This window comes from Colobus angolensis, unplaced genomic scaffold, assembly GCF_000951035.1.
Source record: "Colobus angolensis palliatus isolate OR3802 unplaced genomic scaffold, Cang.pa_1.0 Scaffold82, whole genome shotgun sequence".
NCBI lineage: Eukaryota > Metazoa > Chordata > Mammalia > Primates > Cercopithecidae > Colobus > Colobus angolensis.
In genome coordinates this window covers 2,130,537-2,149,443 of record NW_012122043.1, presented here as the reverse complement: position 1 = coordinate 2,149,443, position 18,907 = coordinate 2,130,537, and the positions used below count along the sequence as shown (strand labels likewise).

The 18,907-nt window shown below is 45.7% G+C and overlaps 1 protein-coding gene across 2 annotated transcripts in view; it reads right to left on the bottom strand.

The window, feature by feature from the left end:
- The window catches only part of NDUFA10 (NADH dehydrogenase (ubiquinone) 1 alpha subcomplex, 10, 42kDa), a 64,589-nt gene that overhangs the window by 40,495 nt on the left and 5,187 nt on the right, over positions 1-18,907 (bottom strand). For both annotated transcript variants that reach the window (XM_011929578.1, XM_011929580.1), the window contains exons 4-8: positions 17,530-17,616; positions 13,691-13,812; positions 10,805-10,884; positions 5,980-6,034; positions 3,876-3,961 (exon numbers count right to left, since the gene is read on the bottom strand). In XM_011929578.1, coding sequence (XP_011784968.1) covers positions 3,876-3,961; positions 5,980-6,034; positions 10,805-10,884; positions 13,691-13,812; positions 17,530-17,616 — 430 coding nt within the window. The remainder of the gene's footprint in view (positions 1-3,875; positions 3,962-5,979; positions 6,035-10,804; positions 10,885-13,690; positions 13,813-17,529; positions 17,617-18,907) is intronic.

The following is an 18,907-nucleotide window of genomic DNA, read 5'->3' as shown; positions in this document are numbered from 1 at the left end:
TACACACTACGATGTGGGACAGCATCTAGGCTCGTGTGAATACACACTACGATGTGGGACAGCATCTAGGCTCGTGTGAATACACACTACGATGTTTTCACAACGATGGAATCGCCTAATGACGCCTTTCTTAGGACATATCCCTGTTGTTAAGCAACACAGAACTACATATACAAGGCAGTGCTAAGCCCCGTGGCGCTGAACCCTGCAAGGCTGGAGGGCACGTCACTCGGGTCAGCTCTCCCACCAAGGGGCGGGGCGCACTGGGAATCTGGATTACAACAATAAAACACTAAACTGCACTGGCGCATGCACAGAAAAAAATATAAATAGCATCTTCATCATGGTTGTCCTTAGCATGTGGTTTCAACTTCACTGTAGACTTCCATAATGCGCGAATTGAGGATCATATAAATCATTTCTGAGATCAGAAAAACACTACTTAAAAAGTTAAAAAAAAAAAAAAAGCTTAGGATTAAAGAACAAAAACATCAATGGAGAAATGTTAAGCACATAATGAATCTACAATCAGACTGTAACAACATACCACAAACAGTATAACATAGTCTCCACAACTTTAGTGTTTATGATATACATTGTTCTGAGCCTTTCAAATTATTCGCACATTGAATCCCCACAACAGTCCTATGAGGTAGCTTCTATTTTCTCCCTGCTTTACAAGAAGCAGACAGAGGCTCAGAGAGGTTAGGCCCCTTGCCCAGGGGCCCAGCGACAGGTGACTGGCTGAGTCCCTCTCAAGGAATCCGTCTGACCTGGTTATGAAATGGTGAGTCTCTGGTAATACAACAATCATTTTCTTTTCAGAAATATACTGTTATTTTCCCCTCTTGGTCTCCATCACCTACATATCTCTGTCCTTAAGTTAAAATTACTCGGAATGAACCAATGTTTGATGGCCCTTGCCACAGTTCACAGCAAAGCACACACTGACTTTGCAACAAAAACGGCTGCACAGGGAATGATCAGCTGACTTTAATGACTCGGAGAAACTTCTACATTCAGACATCTCAGAGGACCCCTCTCATTTCTGGTTAGTCGCCCCATCAATCAGCGGACTCACGGCCCTCAGGCTGAGACGTGTTGTCCATGTACAGCAGGCACTGTAACCTCTGGCCATTGTCTCCAGGAGGCAGAATATTGATTCGGAGGCCAAAAGCAGTGCTTTGTGCTTTAATTCCACCTCCTAGTAATGGCTCAGAAAGACAAGGAAGGCTGGCGCAGTGGCTCACGCCTGTAACCCCAGCACTTTCGGAGGCCGAGGCAGGCGGATCACCTGAGGTCAGGAGTTTGAGACCAGTCTGCCCAACACGGCGAAATCCCGTCTCTACTAAAAACACAAAAAATTAGCCGGGTGTGGTGGCGCATGCCTATAATCCCATCTATTCAGGAGGCTGAGGCAGAAGAATCGCTTGAACCCAGGAGGCGGAGGTTGCAGTGAGCTGAGATAGCACCACCGCACTCCAGTCTGGGCAACAAGAGCAAAACTCCAACTCAAAAAAAAAAAAGACAAAGAAAGCAGGTTTTGTTGTTTTACTTTCTAATGGAAGATTTGCTAGATTCCTTTAAAAAGACTTTCTAGAGCCAATCATTTCAGTAAGCTACTTTTAGATTAATATCATTTTATACAGTAGTGAATATATGGAATATATGAAATTTATATTTGTTTTTTCCTTCGATACATACAGCCTGGCACTCTAGTTCACTGCCATAATCTTACAAATGGAGGCACAGGCAGATAAAGTAACTTGTCCCAAGTCACACAGTCAGCTAAGGGCTGACCTGACTCTTCCTGTCTCCTCAGTCTGACATGAGGACCCCACAGTATGCCTACCTCACTCACCCTTCAGTATCCATTCCACTAACTAGAAAACTGATTTTGCAAATACTATTTTAACAGTGTGGCAGGAATTAACAAACTAAGTAGAATGACTAGTTTTTTTTTTTTAATGTAAATCCATTTTTTGCTTATTAATGCTGTACTAAAAACATCAAACAGAAGTAAACTTCTTTTGAGAGACAAGGTCTCTGTCGCCCAAGCTGGAGCACAGTGGCGTGAACACAGCTCATCACAGCCTCAACCTCCCAGGTTCAAGTGACCCTCCCACCTTAGCCTCCCAAGTAGCATACCACAGGTATGCACCACCACACCCAGGTAATTTTAAAATTGTTTGTAGAAATGGGGTCTCGCTATATAGCCCGGGCTGGTCTCGAACTCCAGGGCTCTAGTAATCCTCCCGCTTGAGCTTCCCAACATGCTGGATTTACAGACGTGAACCCTGCCTAGCCAGAAGTAGACTTATCACACATTCTGTTTACATTTTGATCAGTGAACTTTCAGTGACATGTACAATGAGCCAGCTATCCCACTGGTCATCCTAGGAGACTACTGTATCCCTCACATCCCATCAGGCAGGAAAAGAAGGTAAGCACCAATGGCCTAAGAACACCAGCATCATAGGGCCAAGAACACAGAAATCAAAGTCACTCGTTCCAGATGCATCTCCTGAGTGCGCGCTGGATATGAGGCCTGTGCCAGGCACTGGGCGTTGCAGTGATGAGCAGCAGCTGGGGCGGGTGGTAGAGGAGAGACCCAAGCAGGGTGAGATTCCCAGGCAGCCAGCACCAGCCAGGACAGAAAAGGCAGAGCTGGGGATCACTGTCGGGAAGGCCAGTGCACAGACACACTGCAAGAGGCACCTGGGGGACATTTGCAGGGTGTGCAGGGGAAAGGTCTGGGCTAGGACCTACGATGGTATCCATGCTATCCACAGCTGTGTGACTAGGTATGTCCTCAAGAAATCGAAGTCAACGGACAAGACCCTGCCCGGGTCACTGTGCCTGCCAGAGCCCAGTGGCAGGCAGAAGGAACCACAAAAGGAGAGCCCGGCCCCAGAGGGCAGTGGCTGGTGGAGGAGTGACAGACTGGGGGTGTCGGGGGGCATGGAACCAGGAGAAGGGAGCAGAGACGAGGGGCAGCGGCACTGCTTCCAGGGCCAGGGAGCAGCATGAAGACAGACAAGGGTCTGCTGCATCTGGAACTGCGAGGCCGTCTTCTTGGCGGGAGCAGTTTCAATAGAGTGATGTAGATGAAGACAGCTTTTTTCTCAACTTGCCGAACTGGCACAGTTTTTGTTTTCCATTTAATGGATACCAAAGAATCCACACAACAGCTGAACGGACATAAGTCACATCGTGTTACTCCTCTGCTCCAAACCCCCAAATGGCATCTCATCTCATCAGATAAAAACCCACCAAATGCACCATGACCTACCCACCTTCTGCCGTGGCCTCCCCTCCCCCAACTTGTTCCAGCCACACTGGCTTGGCTGCTGGGTGCACCTTCCCACCACACTCCTGCCTCAGAGCCTCTGCACCTGCTGAGCCCCTGCCCTTTGCTCACCCCACAGCCCACAGGACCCAATCCTGGCCTCACTTAGGCCTTGTCCCGAGAGAGGCCCTTTGCCACCCCTAGCTACTCACCACCCTGTTACTCCGGGTTACTTCTCTCCCTGGCCTTCGTGACCTGACAGTTTCATCTATTTGTTTACTCTGTCTCCCCCACTAAAACACATTTTCAAAGACATCAAGAATTTTATCTGACACTTAAATCCCTTAAATCTGGAACGGTGTTGCACATAGTGGAAGCAAAATGCCTGTTAAATTAATAATGGCACTCAATAAATTAAGTATCAGACCAGGGGGTTCAGGAGCTGTTTGGAAGAGAAAATGCATCCAAGTATTGGTTGGTCGTGCTAACACCTAACTTGAAACGTAATTACTTCAAACTTCCCTAAGTTTCCCCATTATGCAAGTAGACCCCACACGTGCAGCAGCCCCCACACAGATGCACTTACAGTAATCGCAGGTGGTGTAAAGAGCGATCGTCCTGCTGGAGCCACGGCCCTTTCTCGAACTTAAGGTATTCAATGTCCTCTACCACCTAAGACAGGAAAAATTCAGGTTAAACAGAGAACCCCATTTTAGAAATGTAAATGAAGTAGCTTGTTTTTGAGACAGGGTCTGGCTCTGTCATCCAGGCGGGAAAGTAATGGTACAATCACAGTACACTGCAGCCTTGGCCTCCTGGGCTCAAGCAATCCTCCCACCTGAGCACCTCTGCCTCCCAAGTTGCTGGGACTACAGGCGCCCGGCAACACACCGGGCTAATGTTTGTATTCTTAGTAGAGATGGGGTCTCGCCACGTTGCCCAGGCTGGTCTCTAAATCCTGGGCTCAAGCGATCCTCCTGCCTCAGCCTCCCAAAGTGCTGGGATTACAGACATGAGCCACCATGCCTGGCCAAGAGGTAACATTTTAATACATTGTAAGCTATGAATATCTAGCAGGAAGAATCACACCGTAACAGTCAGAATGAAAGTGAAGCTGGCTGACCTTTAATGAGATGGTGGGGTTGAGTGTTGCATGGCAGTATGGCCTTGCCTAGCTAACACTCAGGGATCAGGAAGTAGTACAGACATTACCCTGCAGGCTGGGAGAAAAAGGACAGGTGAGAACAATCAAGACTAGGGCAGAAAGATCAGCCTTCAGGACAGGCTACTCATTTCTTCCCAAGTAAGTTCATTCTAAAAGGCAAAACCTAGCCTCTCAAAATGACAAAAGAATAAGATATAAACCCATTTCCTAGAGAGACCTAATGATCCAGGTGCCCGGCCCCAAGGCTGGCTGTCTGCACAGTCTGACCTTCCAGAGGAGTAATCCTTCCATAAGCATTCTTTCCTCAAAACAGGCCAAACTTAGGAACCCTCTTTAGTTTCGAGAATTTGAGTAGATTCAAAAACGAACTCAAATAACATAGTGTAAGAGACAAAATGTACTATTCTTCTGCTAAGATACATGCCACCTAAACAGTCTCTCAAAGATATATAAATACTCTAAAAACAGAAATAGAAGGCCGAGGAGAAAATGAAATGTAATTTAATCAATCTGAGTAGAATAAACCAAGGTCTCAAAAGAACTTTACAACTGGTAGCAGGAGAGCCTGGGCGAGAATGTAGGGCTTCCCTCTGTAAGGAGAATGCTCCTCTCTGTGCAGAAAAGCTCAGTTAACCTCCCTCTTCTCATCCTCCCAATGCTGAGGCAAATGAAGCGTGCTTGTCATCCCAGCAGCCAACTATGCAAAGCTTCTCTGTTACACAGACGCCACTCACACTTCAAGACCAGATCCTAAAATGTGTATTTTCTTCTAGAATTGTTACACCTTGTTTTGTTTTTAGTAATTTATGCTTAATATATAAAATACAAAATAAAAAACTTGTTTTTTAACAAATGTATGTTCAATTGCCTCAGTACCATTTAAGAAACAATTTTCCTCTACTTCCATTTTTGTAATTATTCTTTAAGGAACTAACTTTGCCAAACTGAAGATACACACAGGTGCATACATGTTTCTGGACTCTTGTTTTGTTCCATTAGGCTCTTTATTAATTCTTGCATTAACACCACAATGCTCTCCTTACTATAATCATATAGTTTGTTTTTATATGTGAGAGGGCAAATGTTCTTTCGTTACTCTTCTTCAGACGTTTTAATGTTTGTCTGGCTATTATTCAAAAAGTTCCCTGAAAACTACACCAAGATTTACTAGACTTTCACAAAATACACTAATTTAGGGAAAACTGTTATCTTTACATGTAAATCTTTCCCATTAACTAATCCAACTTTCAATTCTCCATCTCTTTAATAAAAATGGTGGAGTGGATGGCCCACGATTCCGTGGCCTCTATAATCTTCAGATCATAGAAAGTGAATTACTTAAAAGAATATCAAAACCTCATGGCCAGGGGAGTGTGGTGATGGATTTGACTGGCACTGCTTTTAGGTGATAAAATACTGATGTTTGTTAGGACCACTGGGAATCTAACTGACGATCTGATTTGCAAGCACCTTACACATGAATCAAATGTAGAAATAACTTTCAACTCTTCAACCATTTTCTTACCCTTGTTGAATCTTCAGCTTCCCTTGCAGAATACTGTAAAATCTCACATTTTTCACTGTAAGAAAAAACAAGTTGAAATTCAATGTAAACTTTTCCAAGCTGAAGTTAAATGTGCTAATGAAGACAAACCACTAAAGTCTCCTGCTCAAATTTAAAACCTCACATTCTCTGCACTGGGCACCATGCTGGGCACGTGAGGGCGCATTAGAGCTTGACTGGTTCAGGAGGACATGTTGAAAGAAGCCAGAATGTTCTCATGGCTGGCTTGACAGTGACAACAGCAGGTCCATTTCCTCATTTCCCTTCTCCTGACTACACTGCCCCCAAGTCAAGGGCGTGACAGACCACAGCCACCACTGTCCACAGGAATAAGGTACATGAGCCACGTCGGCAGCTGCACATACCATCGCTAAATGCAGTGCCCACTGCAGGGAAGGACAACGAAGCCCAGGGCCTAACTGAGGACAGGCACGGAGGGCACAAAACGGGCAAAGTGGGACACAGGTTAATTGAGCTACTAGGATTTAGAATTTACGAAACAAATGAAACCCTCAAAGTAACCTGTTTCAGCCAAACTATACAACAGGGTAGCAGCAACTCAGTTATCTTCATCCTTGGTCTTTAGTCCGGCCACTGAGAATTTAGCACCAGGTCCTAGAAAGAAGGGAGCAGCAGTTCACCATGTCCGCTTCTCCCATGCCTACACTGACCATTCAGAGACCTGGCTGTCCAGCCCGGGAATGACTGAAAAGCAGCAGGTTAGCATGTCCATACCTCACCAAATGAAGAAGCTGCCCCTGCCATCATCTCCAGACCACCCAGAGGGAGCCTATGCAGTCCCAATCCTGGCCAGAAAGGCCAGCAGACAGGCTGGAACAGGAGGCTCAACGGAGTGCCCACAACGGCAGAAATGCTGGAAGCCCCTTCCAGCATAATGTCAATGGGCTACTGTGTCCCACGCATCATCTGCCCAGTATAAACAAGGGACATCTCATTTAGGTGCTGGTTGCAGGAAAGGACAACAAAGCCCAGGGCCTAATCGAGCACAAGAAGACAACATCTTTATACCAGAGTACCCTCCACAGCCCAGGGCCTAACCGAGCACAGGCAGAGGGCATCCTTATACCAGAGCACCCTCCACACATTAAGGATGTAAACATACAGGGTAAATAAATACTCCCAAGAATGTACAAGCTATTTATTCTCATACTGAAATCAGCATCTGACCCCTACAATGGTACCAAACTTCACCTACCCTGCTGACCATCTTCAACAGACCACGGGTTAGTCACATTCCATGGTATAGGTAAAGTGCTTGTATTTTATTAAGTCTCATCGTTACTGACTCATATCATTCCCAAAGTGTAGGAAAAAGAACAAAGTCTTCAAGCTCTACAATCACTCAGTAACACATCTGTTCCACACAAGTCTGTAATACACAATGCACAGAGTCATATAACTGGATAACAGATTCTTACTGCAACAAGATCACTGCATCCCTCACAGCACTCTTAAGATCAACACAAATGGTCAGAAACTGTAAGCAGAGTGAACAATAAATCCATAGTGAGGAAAGTAACTTACTGCATTTGCCATTAGGGCTGGCAAGGAAAAGGTCACGCTAATTACAAGACTTGCTGTATTGCTTCCTGAACCGTCTATAGCTACTCATTGTTATTACGAGGGAGAAAGGCACAAAGTGCCAAAGGAGAGTAATTCCCTCTGCAAGTCACCTAAGAGAATATTCAACTGAAGCGTACAGGAGACAGAGGTCTTAAGCATCCCTGATGAACAGGGCTGGCACAGTAACATTATTTGTTCTCACACAGCAATAAGAAAGGTCACAAACTATTTGACATAGTTGCACAAGAGTGGACATCAGAGATCAGGATGATGTGACAGGTACATTACACACACATAACTGAACAGACATTAGCTGAAGCCCCACCGGGAGCCAGGTGCTGTGTGGGGTACAGAAGGTAGGGAAGACAGGGCTCCTGCCCTCAATGAGCTCCAGACCCCAAGCTACCTGCTGAGAGCAACCTGGAGAGCCCATTTTCTATCTTCTGTGTGCCTCGATTCAGCATGCTAACAATCTCGGCAACAGACAAATAAAACCGCCTCTGTCCAGTCACACCTGCTTCTCATTCCCACTGCCTCGTGAAAGGAGACCTAAAATAAGAAGGTAACAAGGGTAGAGTCAGGGATCTGGAGGAAACCCCACAAAGGACTGGGCTGGCAGTTCACGTGCCACCTCAATGGTGGTTATTCCTACAGGTCGCTCAGGGCTGAGGAGAGTCACGGGCTGTATTCCTGAACCCGCAAGTTACTTCAATACTTCCAGAGCCTCGCCAGCTCCTCACCCACCTTAGAACAATCTGAAACAATGGACAGTTACAAAACTCGCTACATGTCAGGCTGGCCACTCAGTGCTTCTCTTCTTGTCTCTGAAATCTCAGAGGAGATGATTCTTTTTCAGAAACGCCTTCCCTACCCTGTCTTGAGTACCTCTGTGTCTCAGCTAACACTGACACTGGGAGCTAGCATTGTTGGAGCTGAGTAAATTAACAGATGTTGAACAAGGGAATGGCCAAATGTTTGTGCAACTAAGTGATACTCATACTCATTAACACATTCATAATTAAAGTAATGAGGATAAAGACATGTATGCCTAAGATCTGGGTCATAAATATTGACAAAGCCAGAAAACACACATTCCTATGAGAGCTAGCTCATTGTGCCTCTTAAAATCCCACAATACAAATATTTTGGAAAAGGCTGCAATGCTCTTTAGGCATTCATAAGCAACACATACAAAAACAGTGAAGCATCACCATATATCAGCATGTGACAGAGAGAAGGGCTAACACAGGAGGAACTGCTCACAGGAAGACAGGAGACACAGAACTTCAACGGAGCCATCATCTTGTCAGGTCGATCTGCTTTATTTCAAACACTAGTATTAAAACTAAACAAAACAGTTCTCTTATTTAGTTTTGATTTTACTATTCATTAATTACCTATGATCTAACAATATTGTCTTCTAAGGTCTAACCTAAGATCTAACAATAAAAATATTCAGTATTTAACTAAACCATGGTTTAAATATACAAGCCCAGGAAACCTAATATTGTTTCTGTCGGGAAATAACTCCTGAATTCTAGAACACTAATGGCCAATAAATTTTAAAATACAACTCGTTATAGGTTTCTTGAAATTTTACATAAAATAGATTCAGCCAAATTTCATAGTGAATTTCTAAGAGAAAACTTCTAAGATCCAAGCCCATCATAAAGCTGCAGTTTGATCTTGGTCTACAATTCAACACTTAAAATAATGCATACCGCACAGAGTACATCTGGTACTCATTCCTCAACCTGTGACAAACGACCCCTACATCAACTGGCTCCCATCAATCCACAGGCTTGAGCTGTCAGGTAAGATCTACTTTAACAATGAACAGAGACTGTATCTGTTCCTAAAACAAGAGCTAAAAGCACAGCAAGCCCAAGTGGTAAGAAATAAATGCCTGAGGCTTAACAAGTCTACGAGGGTGGCAAAGCAAAAGAAACTCTCGCCCTGTGCACAGGCTGAAACCGCCATTATTTTGCTGATGCTATAGCTAGAAATTCCATTTGAGAACTTATGAGAAAGCTCATTCTCAGTGATGTTTTTGAAGCCAGAAAATCTCCAAGAGTAATTTTTGAGCCTGAAACTCTAGGGTCAACTATCTCTGTTTATGCTGTTTATTCACGTTGGCTCTAGATACTTCCCTTGGTATTGTGGCCTTGGAAATAGGGCAGTACAACAGGTTAAAAGGAAGCCAAAGGCCACCCTGTCTTCTTACCACCTAAGAAAGAAACACTCACCACAAGCAGAGATGACATAAACGTTAATACTTATGGTACAGAAAAAACTCGCTAAATAAAACATTTCTCTTACTCACTTTTTATTGTTTATTAATTACCTAAGGTCTAACAATATTACCTTCTGAGGCTGTTCATTGTAAATATTCAGTATTTAACTAAAACAAATTTAAAAATAAAACTTTTTTCTAAAATTACTATATCTTTCTTTATTTCCAACTTCACAGTTACTTTGAAATTTTAAACAAGAACATGAGATTTTTAGGCACCAAAAGAGGCTTAGGTTTTTAAAACATATGAGAAATAGTATAAAAATCTTCAATTCAAGCATTATTCAAACAATCTGAGTTTAACTGGACTTGAATGAGTGTGGCAGACACTCCTTACACACGAATATACCCCAGAAGCACAGAATGACAAGCCACAGGACGAGCGAAACCACATTTTCCGTGTGCTTTCAACAAAGAAAGAAAGCGGGAAAAGGAAGAAAGACAGTCTGGTGGTGTTTCCTTCATCTAATCCAAACATCTCTCAAGGACGTCAATGAAGAACGTCTAGAGAAAATGTTATCTTTCACGAATTTTCTCCATGAATACACTCCCAATCAATCCTTCTAGGTAAACACGAATGTTTAGTTGACACCCGAAGTAAAAATACGTAAGTTCTCTATGGTAAAACCTGTCATGGAATAGAGCTTGGTTTACTTCTAGCATCAAAAAACTTCGGAAATATAGCAGAGCAGAAGTATTGATAAGAAAACCAAAACAAACAAATCAATAAACCCCACAAAAATCAAACTGAAATGTCTCCTGTTTTTCTTATTTATAAACATCAGATTAAACATCTCAGACAATATCCACTGCAGTAAATAAGACAGAACACTGCCCGGGCTGCTGGAGCCTGAAAAACGACTGACGAAGAAGTTTTAGTCCCGTAAATCAGTCGTGCGTTTGGCTCACCTCATCTCAGGGAGGAAGGTTTTCTTATAGGCATTCTCAATGTCCTGCAGATAGGCAGAAGTGATCTTCATTTCATGTGGCTAAACAAAAGCAGAAAAATCAAACGGGAACATTTAGAGTTCATTTTCTTTGACCTGTGCATATATAAAATGCAAATCACTGAGCACTATTTTCTCACCACTCACGTCAGGCACTGTGGGCACTGTCGGGTGACAGCAAAGGGCCCCAACATCAGCTAGAATCATTCTCCATCTACGAGAGTGAACACCTGAGCCTGCCCATGTGCTCCCACAGCGTGACTTTCTCCACACATTCTAAGATGTGTACTTAGGGCAATAAAGAAGCCTGTTATCAAGCAGCACCGCCTGTCTTTCCTGTCTGCCTCATGCCTGAGTGTAGGAAAGAAAGAGCACCAAAAATTGGGGGCAGCGGCCTATCTGTCCGCCACCTGTCCTCGGCACACCCTCTTCTTGTCCCCTGACTCTCCCTGCATCTCTCCAACTTGCTCTCCGCCTTCATCACTCACCCATCTCCCGGCAACCACTCCTCCCACTTTCTACAGCTCTCACCTCCCTCATCATCTGAAATGCACTATGCCAATTTCAGAAACTTGAAAATCCAATTATGAGTAGCAAGTTTTAAAATGTAAAACTCCTTACAGTTTCACACTATCTTCTCAGCCTGTTTCATTTTCTTCACGTCATTTTCCTCTATTTGACATATTTATTATGTATCTCCTTGTTTGCTGTAGGTCTCCCCATCAGCACACGAGCTCACGGGGAGGACCTCACCCACCCTGCTCACTGATATGTCCCCAGCACCACCAGGGTCCGGTACAGAGTGGATGCTCGATCAACATTTACAGGAGAGAGGAAGGAAGAAAAAATGAACAAGCCTGCTGTTTCAACTTACAAAATGATGAAAACATTCTAAAACTGGATTACGGCAAGAGTGGCAACAACTTGGTAAATTTACCAAAAATCATTCCATCGTACCCTTAAAATGGGTGAATTTTATGAAGCATGAATTATACCTCACTAAAGCTGTTCAAAGTAAGAAAAACACTATCATTCAAAGAATATTTACTGAATACATAATTAATTCCAATAATGAGACGGGGTACAGGGAAAGGATGATAAAGGCAGTGTTGCACTTCATTGCTCTGTCAAAAGGGGGAAAGACTGTAATTGGGAGTTCTATTTTCCAATAAGAACTTGGTGTCTGAGCAAAGACCATCTTTGTTCACCTTTGCAGCCTGCAAGGCACCCGCCTGGCACAGGTGCCTTGCATATAGGAGGTGCTCTGTATTAGAGGAATGAGTGAAATTAACAAAAGTATAAAAGAGGTGATACGATTCTAAATCTCTATCATTAGCTATGTTCCAAGTAGAATAACATTAAACGTTTACTGATTATAAAAGAAACTCTAGTGTAATACAAGCCCATAACATGCAACACAACACAACCATCTCAGAAATCTGACCTGAAGTTAACTGATAAAACATGTAGTTATTGATCACTGACTGTTTTCTTACAATCTAGAAATGGTTTTCGGATATTCCCATCAGTTATTCCCAAAAGCTGCAATACTGAGACACAGACTGCATTGAAATAAAAATCAAAATAAGAACACAGACTTACTGATAATGTGACATCTTGTATACAATGGGGTAATTTTAGCTGGTGACAGTATTAAAGACTTTACTTGGAAAAATTAAAAAGTTGACAGCTCTACTTTGGACCTCGGAATTATTTTTGAAATACTGTTTTCCCAGATAACAAAAGAATTACCTAGAGAATGTTAAATATATGACTTTGTTTTTCTCAATAAATGTCAGAATAAGCAAAGGTGTCCAGAGATTCCATCGAGAAACAAACATTTTGAACTTGCAGTTCCCTCCTTTTGCCACTTGGTGGAAGGTTCCTAGAAGTCTAACTATACAACATACTTAAAAGCATATGCTTAAACAGTAACAGGTCCAGAGTGGCAACAGAAAGGCACACACAGATGTCTTGCTGTTTCTACTGTTGCAACAGAGAGAAGGAAAGTTAGTCTCATGGATCTTTCAGGAGCAGCAAAAAATAACCAGAGCTTTACTGTTGCCCTTACACCATCCAGAAAGGTATTTCCTGAGCACCTACAAGAATTTCGGCAGGGAGGATGGGCACCAGAGCGAGGAACAGGCAGGAAGTCCTGCATTTTCATCACAGTATCAAAAAGGAGACCATATTCTCCTCCAGGAAAAAATAACACAGTATTAAACAAGAACTCGCCACAGGGCAAAGACAGTCCTTGTTTCATCTCTGGATCCTCCATCAAGCCGCCAACAGAGCTACCCACAGCCTCAGCGTCACTTCGAAAGGCATTGTTTCCAGGCCACCTAATTAAGATCCAACGAAAACTACAAAGAGTAAATGGATGTGTGTGGAGATCACTGCTCTACTGTTCCGGAATCAGTAAGAAAAAGGGGGAGAGGCACAATTTGCATTAAATAGATGGAAGTGATGAGGGATATTAGAAATTGCTTTCAACGTGAAAGAAAACAATAGGACACAAAAACCTCATCACAGAACAGAAAGGTACGTGACAGAGGAATGGAGGATGCTCTGCCAGGAGGCCCTCCCCAGTCTCCAAAGTTTAAACAGCTGAGGGGACTCGGGGACCACAGAACACTGGTGGGCAGCAGGTCCTCAGGCGGTGGCACCAGGCCAAGCCCTGGGGTCTCCCCTCCACCCCTGCAGATGCCCTCTCTCAGGTGGGACCAAGGTGTGTGTCACCCCTCCTAGTGAGGACTGGTGGGAATTAGTGTGCTATGAACACAGGGCTTTTAGTGCTGATCTACATGAAAAATGGAGACGCCTGGCCTTCGGTTTCAAACTGCATTACATCTCCTTTCTTCTGAATCCTCCTCTGGACCTCTGGAACGGGCACATCGATGTAGATCACCAGGTGCGGGGGCAGGTAATCGCAGGCGGTGACGTTCTTCACCTCGTTGTAGTGGTCCACACCTGGCACACAAGAGAAATGGCACCGTCACCTACCAGTCCCCACACAGGTTTCTAAAACACGCTCCCCCCTGAATAAAAGGGCAAACATACGTGCAATTCTCAGAGCCAAGCAGCAATCTACAGACCCTAGCTCGGTCACAGTTCTGAGCACTGACCACACACATGGCATGTGACTGTGCTCCCGGTGCCACGGGGCATGTGCAGACAGCAGCTGTGGTGCCCACAACCCTGCAAACAGGGCTTCTCGGCTCTACTGTATTTGCAAACCAAAGGTCTGAGGACCAGAGAAATTAAGGTACTTACACAAGTAAAATATCAGCATTTAAACTGTGACCTTAATCATCCTAAAAGACAGATCTTTAGCATATCTTAGCCATATTTAAGGGGTCACTTTTGCTTCTGAGGCAAGGCGTAGTTCACGCAAGATGGAGGTCACAGTTCAGTGATCTTTGAACTGAAATATATTCCATATACCTGCAGTGTATACCTGCAGGTATACAGTATACCTGCTACTATGTTTCTTCATAGTAACAATAGATACAAGAGTCTGGTCTTCTCTAGAAAATAAAAAACAGCTTTAAACACTTTATTTTTCAAATAACTCAGCTGAAAATCAAGCTACATTTATCCCGGTTCGGTAAGCATAATCAGTTGCACAGAAGTATCTACTGAGTCTGATTTAGTGACAAAATGAAATTGAAAGCAGCTAAGGCTGAGGAATAATTTTCCTGAAGTGATCACTACACAGAATGCATAATCCAGATGGCACCCACAGGGCCCACACCACCCAAGGGAACCCTGCTGCTCCTCAGAACCCTCTACACCGCACGTGCTCGTGCACACCCGACCTCCCGGAAGCCAGCAGAGTGCACGCCAGAGCATGTGGAGAGGCCATGGTGAGCAGCCATCCCCTCTGCAGCTTTTCACATGTGGAACCTTCCAGAAGTGACAGACGGCCACGCTAGGGTCCACAGAAAGACAGTTATTTTGAGGAAATGGGTGAGCACAGTGGCTCACACCTGTCATCCTGGCACTTTGGGAGGCCGAGGTGGGCACAGATCGCTGGAGCCCAGGAGTTCAGGACCAGCCTGAGCAGCATGGTGAAATCCCATCTCTACCAAAAATACAAACATCAGCCAGTCTCCTAACCTAGTCTCAAAATAAATAAATAAAAATTTTAAAAGGTAAATTAAAATTAAATTTAAAAAAAAGTTCCATTGAGTATTCCTAGTGACCTACTCTAGAGGCGATCACGGGATGGGCCTTGGCTCATGGTCAGGGACGGCATGAGCTAAAGAAAAAGACCACCCAGGAGGAGGTGTGACAAAGCGAAGGACGGAGGCTGCCAGTGGAGCACCGTTCACCTGAGCATCGAGACACAAACCCGCAGCCAGGCAGCGCACATGGGGCCTCAGGGCTGCTTCCTGACTGCTGGGCCGGTAGCAGGCTGGGCTCTCCTGCTGCTGAGGTGAAACCCTCCTTCATCGAGTCTCTGCTCTCACCTTCCTTCCCGCCCTCACCCTTACTCCTGTTGATACACTCACTTCTCAGGTGGTTCCCACCTTGCTCTATGCCACCTGTCCTTTAGCCAACATGATCTGCTTTCCCCCAGCCCAACACTGAAACGACTCTGAAACAACTCTGGCTAACGTCACCAGCCCCCAACAAGGTGAAACGTGACAGTCACTTCTCAGTTCTCATCACAGTTACAACACAGGTGACACAGACAACCAACCCTCCCTACATCCCCTCTGCTTCCTTCTGTGCACCTCTGATCATTCAGCTTCAATCCATCAGGGGGGTCTCATCTCCCCAGAAACGGTCCCCCAAGGATCTGGTCTCAGCCCTCCCCCATCACTACTTGGGCTTTCCCAAGATAAGCATGCCCATGGTCAGTGCTGGACCCCCAACGCCTGCAGACTACCTCCAGCCCAGGGCAGTCCTCAGACTTCAGCAGGCACTCAGCAGATGCCAACAGGTGTCTCCTGCCACCTTGCCATGGGAACCTCACACTCAGGAATCCGACCTACCCAAACGTGAAGCCACCTCGGTCCACTGCCCCGTGCGTCTTCCCCCTTCGCGGCCCACCAGCCAGGGCAGGTCCACGCCACTCCCACCAGCCAGGGCAGATCCACGCCACTCCCCATGGTGCACGCAGGAAGCCACCCGCCCAGGCCTGCCCATGTCCCTCCTGAGCAGCAACTCAACTCCCATTGCCCAGCGCAGCCTCCCTGCTGGGCACGCCTGTCCCACCCCAATTTCCTCCCAGAGAGGCTCCTTCCACTTCCGTCTCTCCTCACCAAATGCATCCTTCAGACGAAGGCCTGCAACCATTTAAAACTCACATCTAACCACCTCTGCTATGTTAAAGACCCTCCAGTGGTCCCTCACTAGTTTCAGGACAGAAGCCAGCATCCTCACCAAGGCGCAGCTCCTTCCTCATGCAGCCTCAGCCAGCATCATTCTCCCCCAGCACCCAGCCCTCACTACAGGACACCACCACCAGCCTGAGGCACACGCGGGCTTCTCCACCATCCCCACACCTCCCTCACTCCTGCTGCGCTACAGATGACAGGCCATTCATCAAAACAGCTGTCCCTGACACTATCCCATCTCCCAGCTGGTTACACATTTCTCCTAGGTGCCCCCAGAGCAGCCAGGAGTAATGCTCAGGAGCTGCTAAGTACACTTGATTGCAATTAACCATCTCCGCTGGTTCAACAGCCCCCAACCCCGGGCCTGTGGGAGCCTTGTCTTACGTTTCTTCATATTCACATCCCGAGCATCTAAGAGAGCCTGGCACTCCACAGGCACTGCAGAAACACTTGCTGGTGACCCGAGCCGCTGCTCAGCAGACCCAGGGAGGATCAGCCCCTATCAGAAGCAAGGGCTTGCAGTGCTGTTGCGGGCGGCAGGCTCACAGGTGGAGTACCCGCAACACCAGGACACACGGGCAGCCAGGAGCAGGCATCTCCTCCGCAGAATCGTCACCTGGCTTGCTTTGGCCTCCTCTTTCACTCACTAACCAATAGTACTTCCTCTGAGCTCCCAGATTCCAGCTTTCCACTGGCTCCAGCCACCTCAGTCTACAGACGAAAACGCCGTCAGTCAGACTGTTCACCAGGCCTGTTCAACACACCACCCAACAGAGCCCTAGTCACAGACACCCCAACCCCACCCTGACTCCTCAAGGTCAGCCTGCTTCAAACCACGTGGTCTTTGTTCCTTTCCATTTGCCACTTGTCAGACCTTCCCCAATACAGCAACACAAAGCTACTGTCCTGAAAAATGGAAACGTGTCAGAGGGAAGGACTGTGATGATGCCGGCCACTGGCAGGGCCAACATCCCAATTCATCAAAATCATACACTAGAAACCGGAGCGTTTATTACAATTAGAGCTACAGCCTAGGTATTGCTAGGGCAGGCTGAGAGCGGGGCAGGTTCTAACAGGAGGCTGTGGGGGCTGCAGTTTAAGCTGTGTGTGTTTGAGGGCCAGGGCTCCAATCTGCTTTCACAGGGAGACATGATAGCACAAAAGACACCTATTTTAGGAGGGAGAAAGGGTGGAAGACACCTTAGGAAGTCCCTTTTTCCAGTGGGTAATGGCATTAATTCATCAACAGACATTCATAAACACAGTAAGTGCAAGGTGAGTCTATTACAGCCTTGCAAAGACACCCCACACACCCCGAAGCCTGTCTGCAACCCTGACTCACACTGCTTTCGGATGAATCCCTGGTTGTACATCGCGTCCAGGAACACAAAGTCACTGAAGATGGAGCGCTCCAATACAACACCTTGTCCTGTTTAAAAACAGGCAGACAGAAACTGAAAATCAGACACAGAGCACAGCACTGTCAACTGATCACTGCGTTTCAGAAAAAAGAAAGTAACAGTCATTACAATTTCCACACCAAAACACTGAAAAGAACATACACATATTTAAAAGTGGGAAGTCATTTTTAAAAACTGAAATTGTCTTTTCAGTTTTCAGCAATATAACATTGTTTCATTAAGTCAGCTATAACAGAAAGCATCCAGTTAATACAAAAAGTGCTTTGTTTTTAAATAATGTATTCCATCCCTACAGGGTCCACCCCCATCCTGCTCCTGCCCCCACCATTCCAGTCAGGTCTACCAATGCTGGGCTACTTCTCAACCTCACCTCCGTCCACTCCCAGCCTCACTGGCTGTGTTACTATCACAGCAGCCCCGTCGGACACTGGCGCAGCTCAGAGCACTAGTCCCCAGGTTCCCAGCCAGCCTCCCTGTGGTCAACCCTGCTGTGTCTGGGCAGAGCTTCCCCTAATCTTCCTACCCAGCCTCTCCCCGTGGCCTCCTTCCTCAGAGCACCCACCACTCACTTGGGACAAGACATTCTTGTTTCCATATCGAGTCTTCATCGACCTACTAAAACACAGGCTTCCCTCCCTGTGGCACCCTTAGCTCCCAGAATGGGTCTGGCACACAGCAGTCATGCACTAAATATTTAATGAATACATTAACCCAGCGCCAATGTGCCCCAACAACACTGAGATGGGAGCAAGCTGTACCTTTTTTTTCTAAACGGGAAATAGGTTACTATAGCACACAAAAAAGCAAGGTTTCATTTAACAAGTAAAATGTTTCTTTTTCATTTTAAGAAATGAATAGTCAGAGGACAGGGTTGAAGAATGCTTCAAAAAGAACGTGGAGTACGCCTGGATGTTAGCATAAGTCCATGCTACGACATCTGCTGCTGGATTGGCTCCTGGTAAAGCACCTCAAAACAGAAACAGCAGACTACATTGTTTTCTTAGGAGTAACGCTAACTAAGATCAGGGCTTACGTTCATATAAGAAAAAAAAGAATCACTAATAAAATGTTGAAAAAGCAAAACAATAACTCCACCACTGTACCACTGTGTAGCTACGTGTCACGGACACACACTGCATCCGTGGAGACCTGAAGGAGCACGGGCAGCGGCTCCTGAGCACAGCTCTGAGAAGGAGCCCTGTCAGCCGGCCACGCTTGGTGAAAACCACATTCTTGTTCTCACAGCTCAGACCCCACGAAGCCAACCCTAGTGGGAGCTGAGCCTGTGTGTGAGAAGCT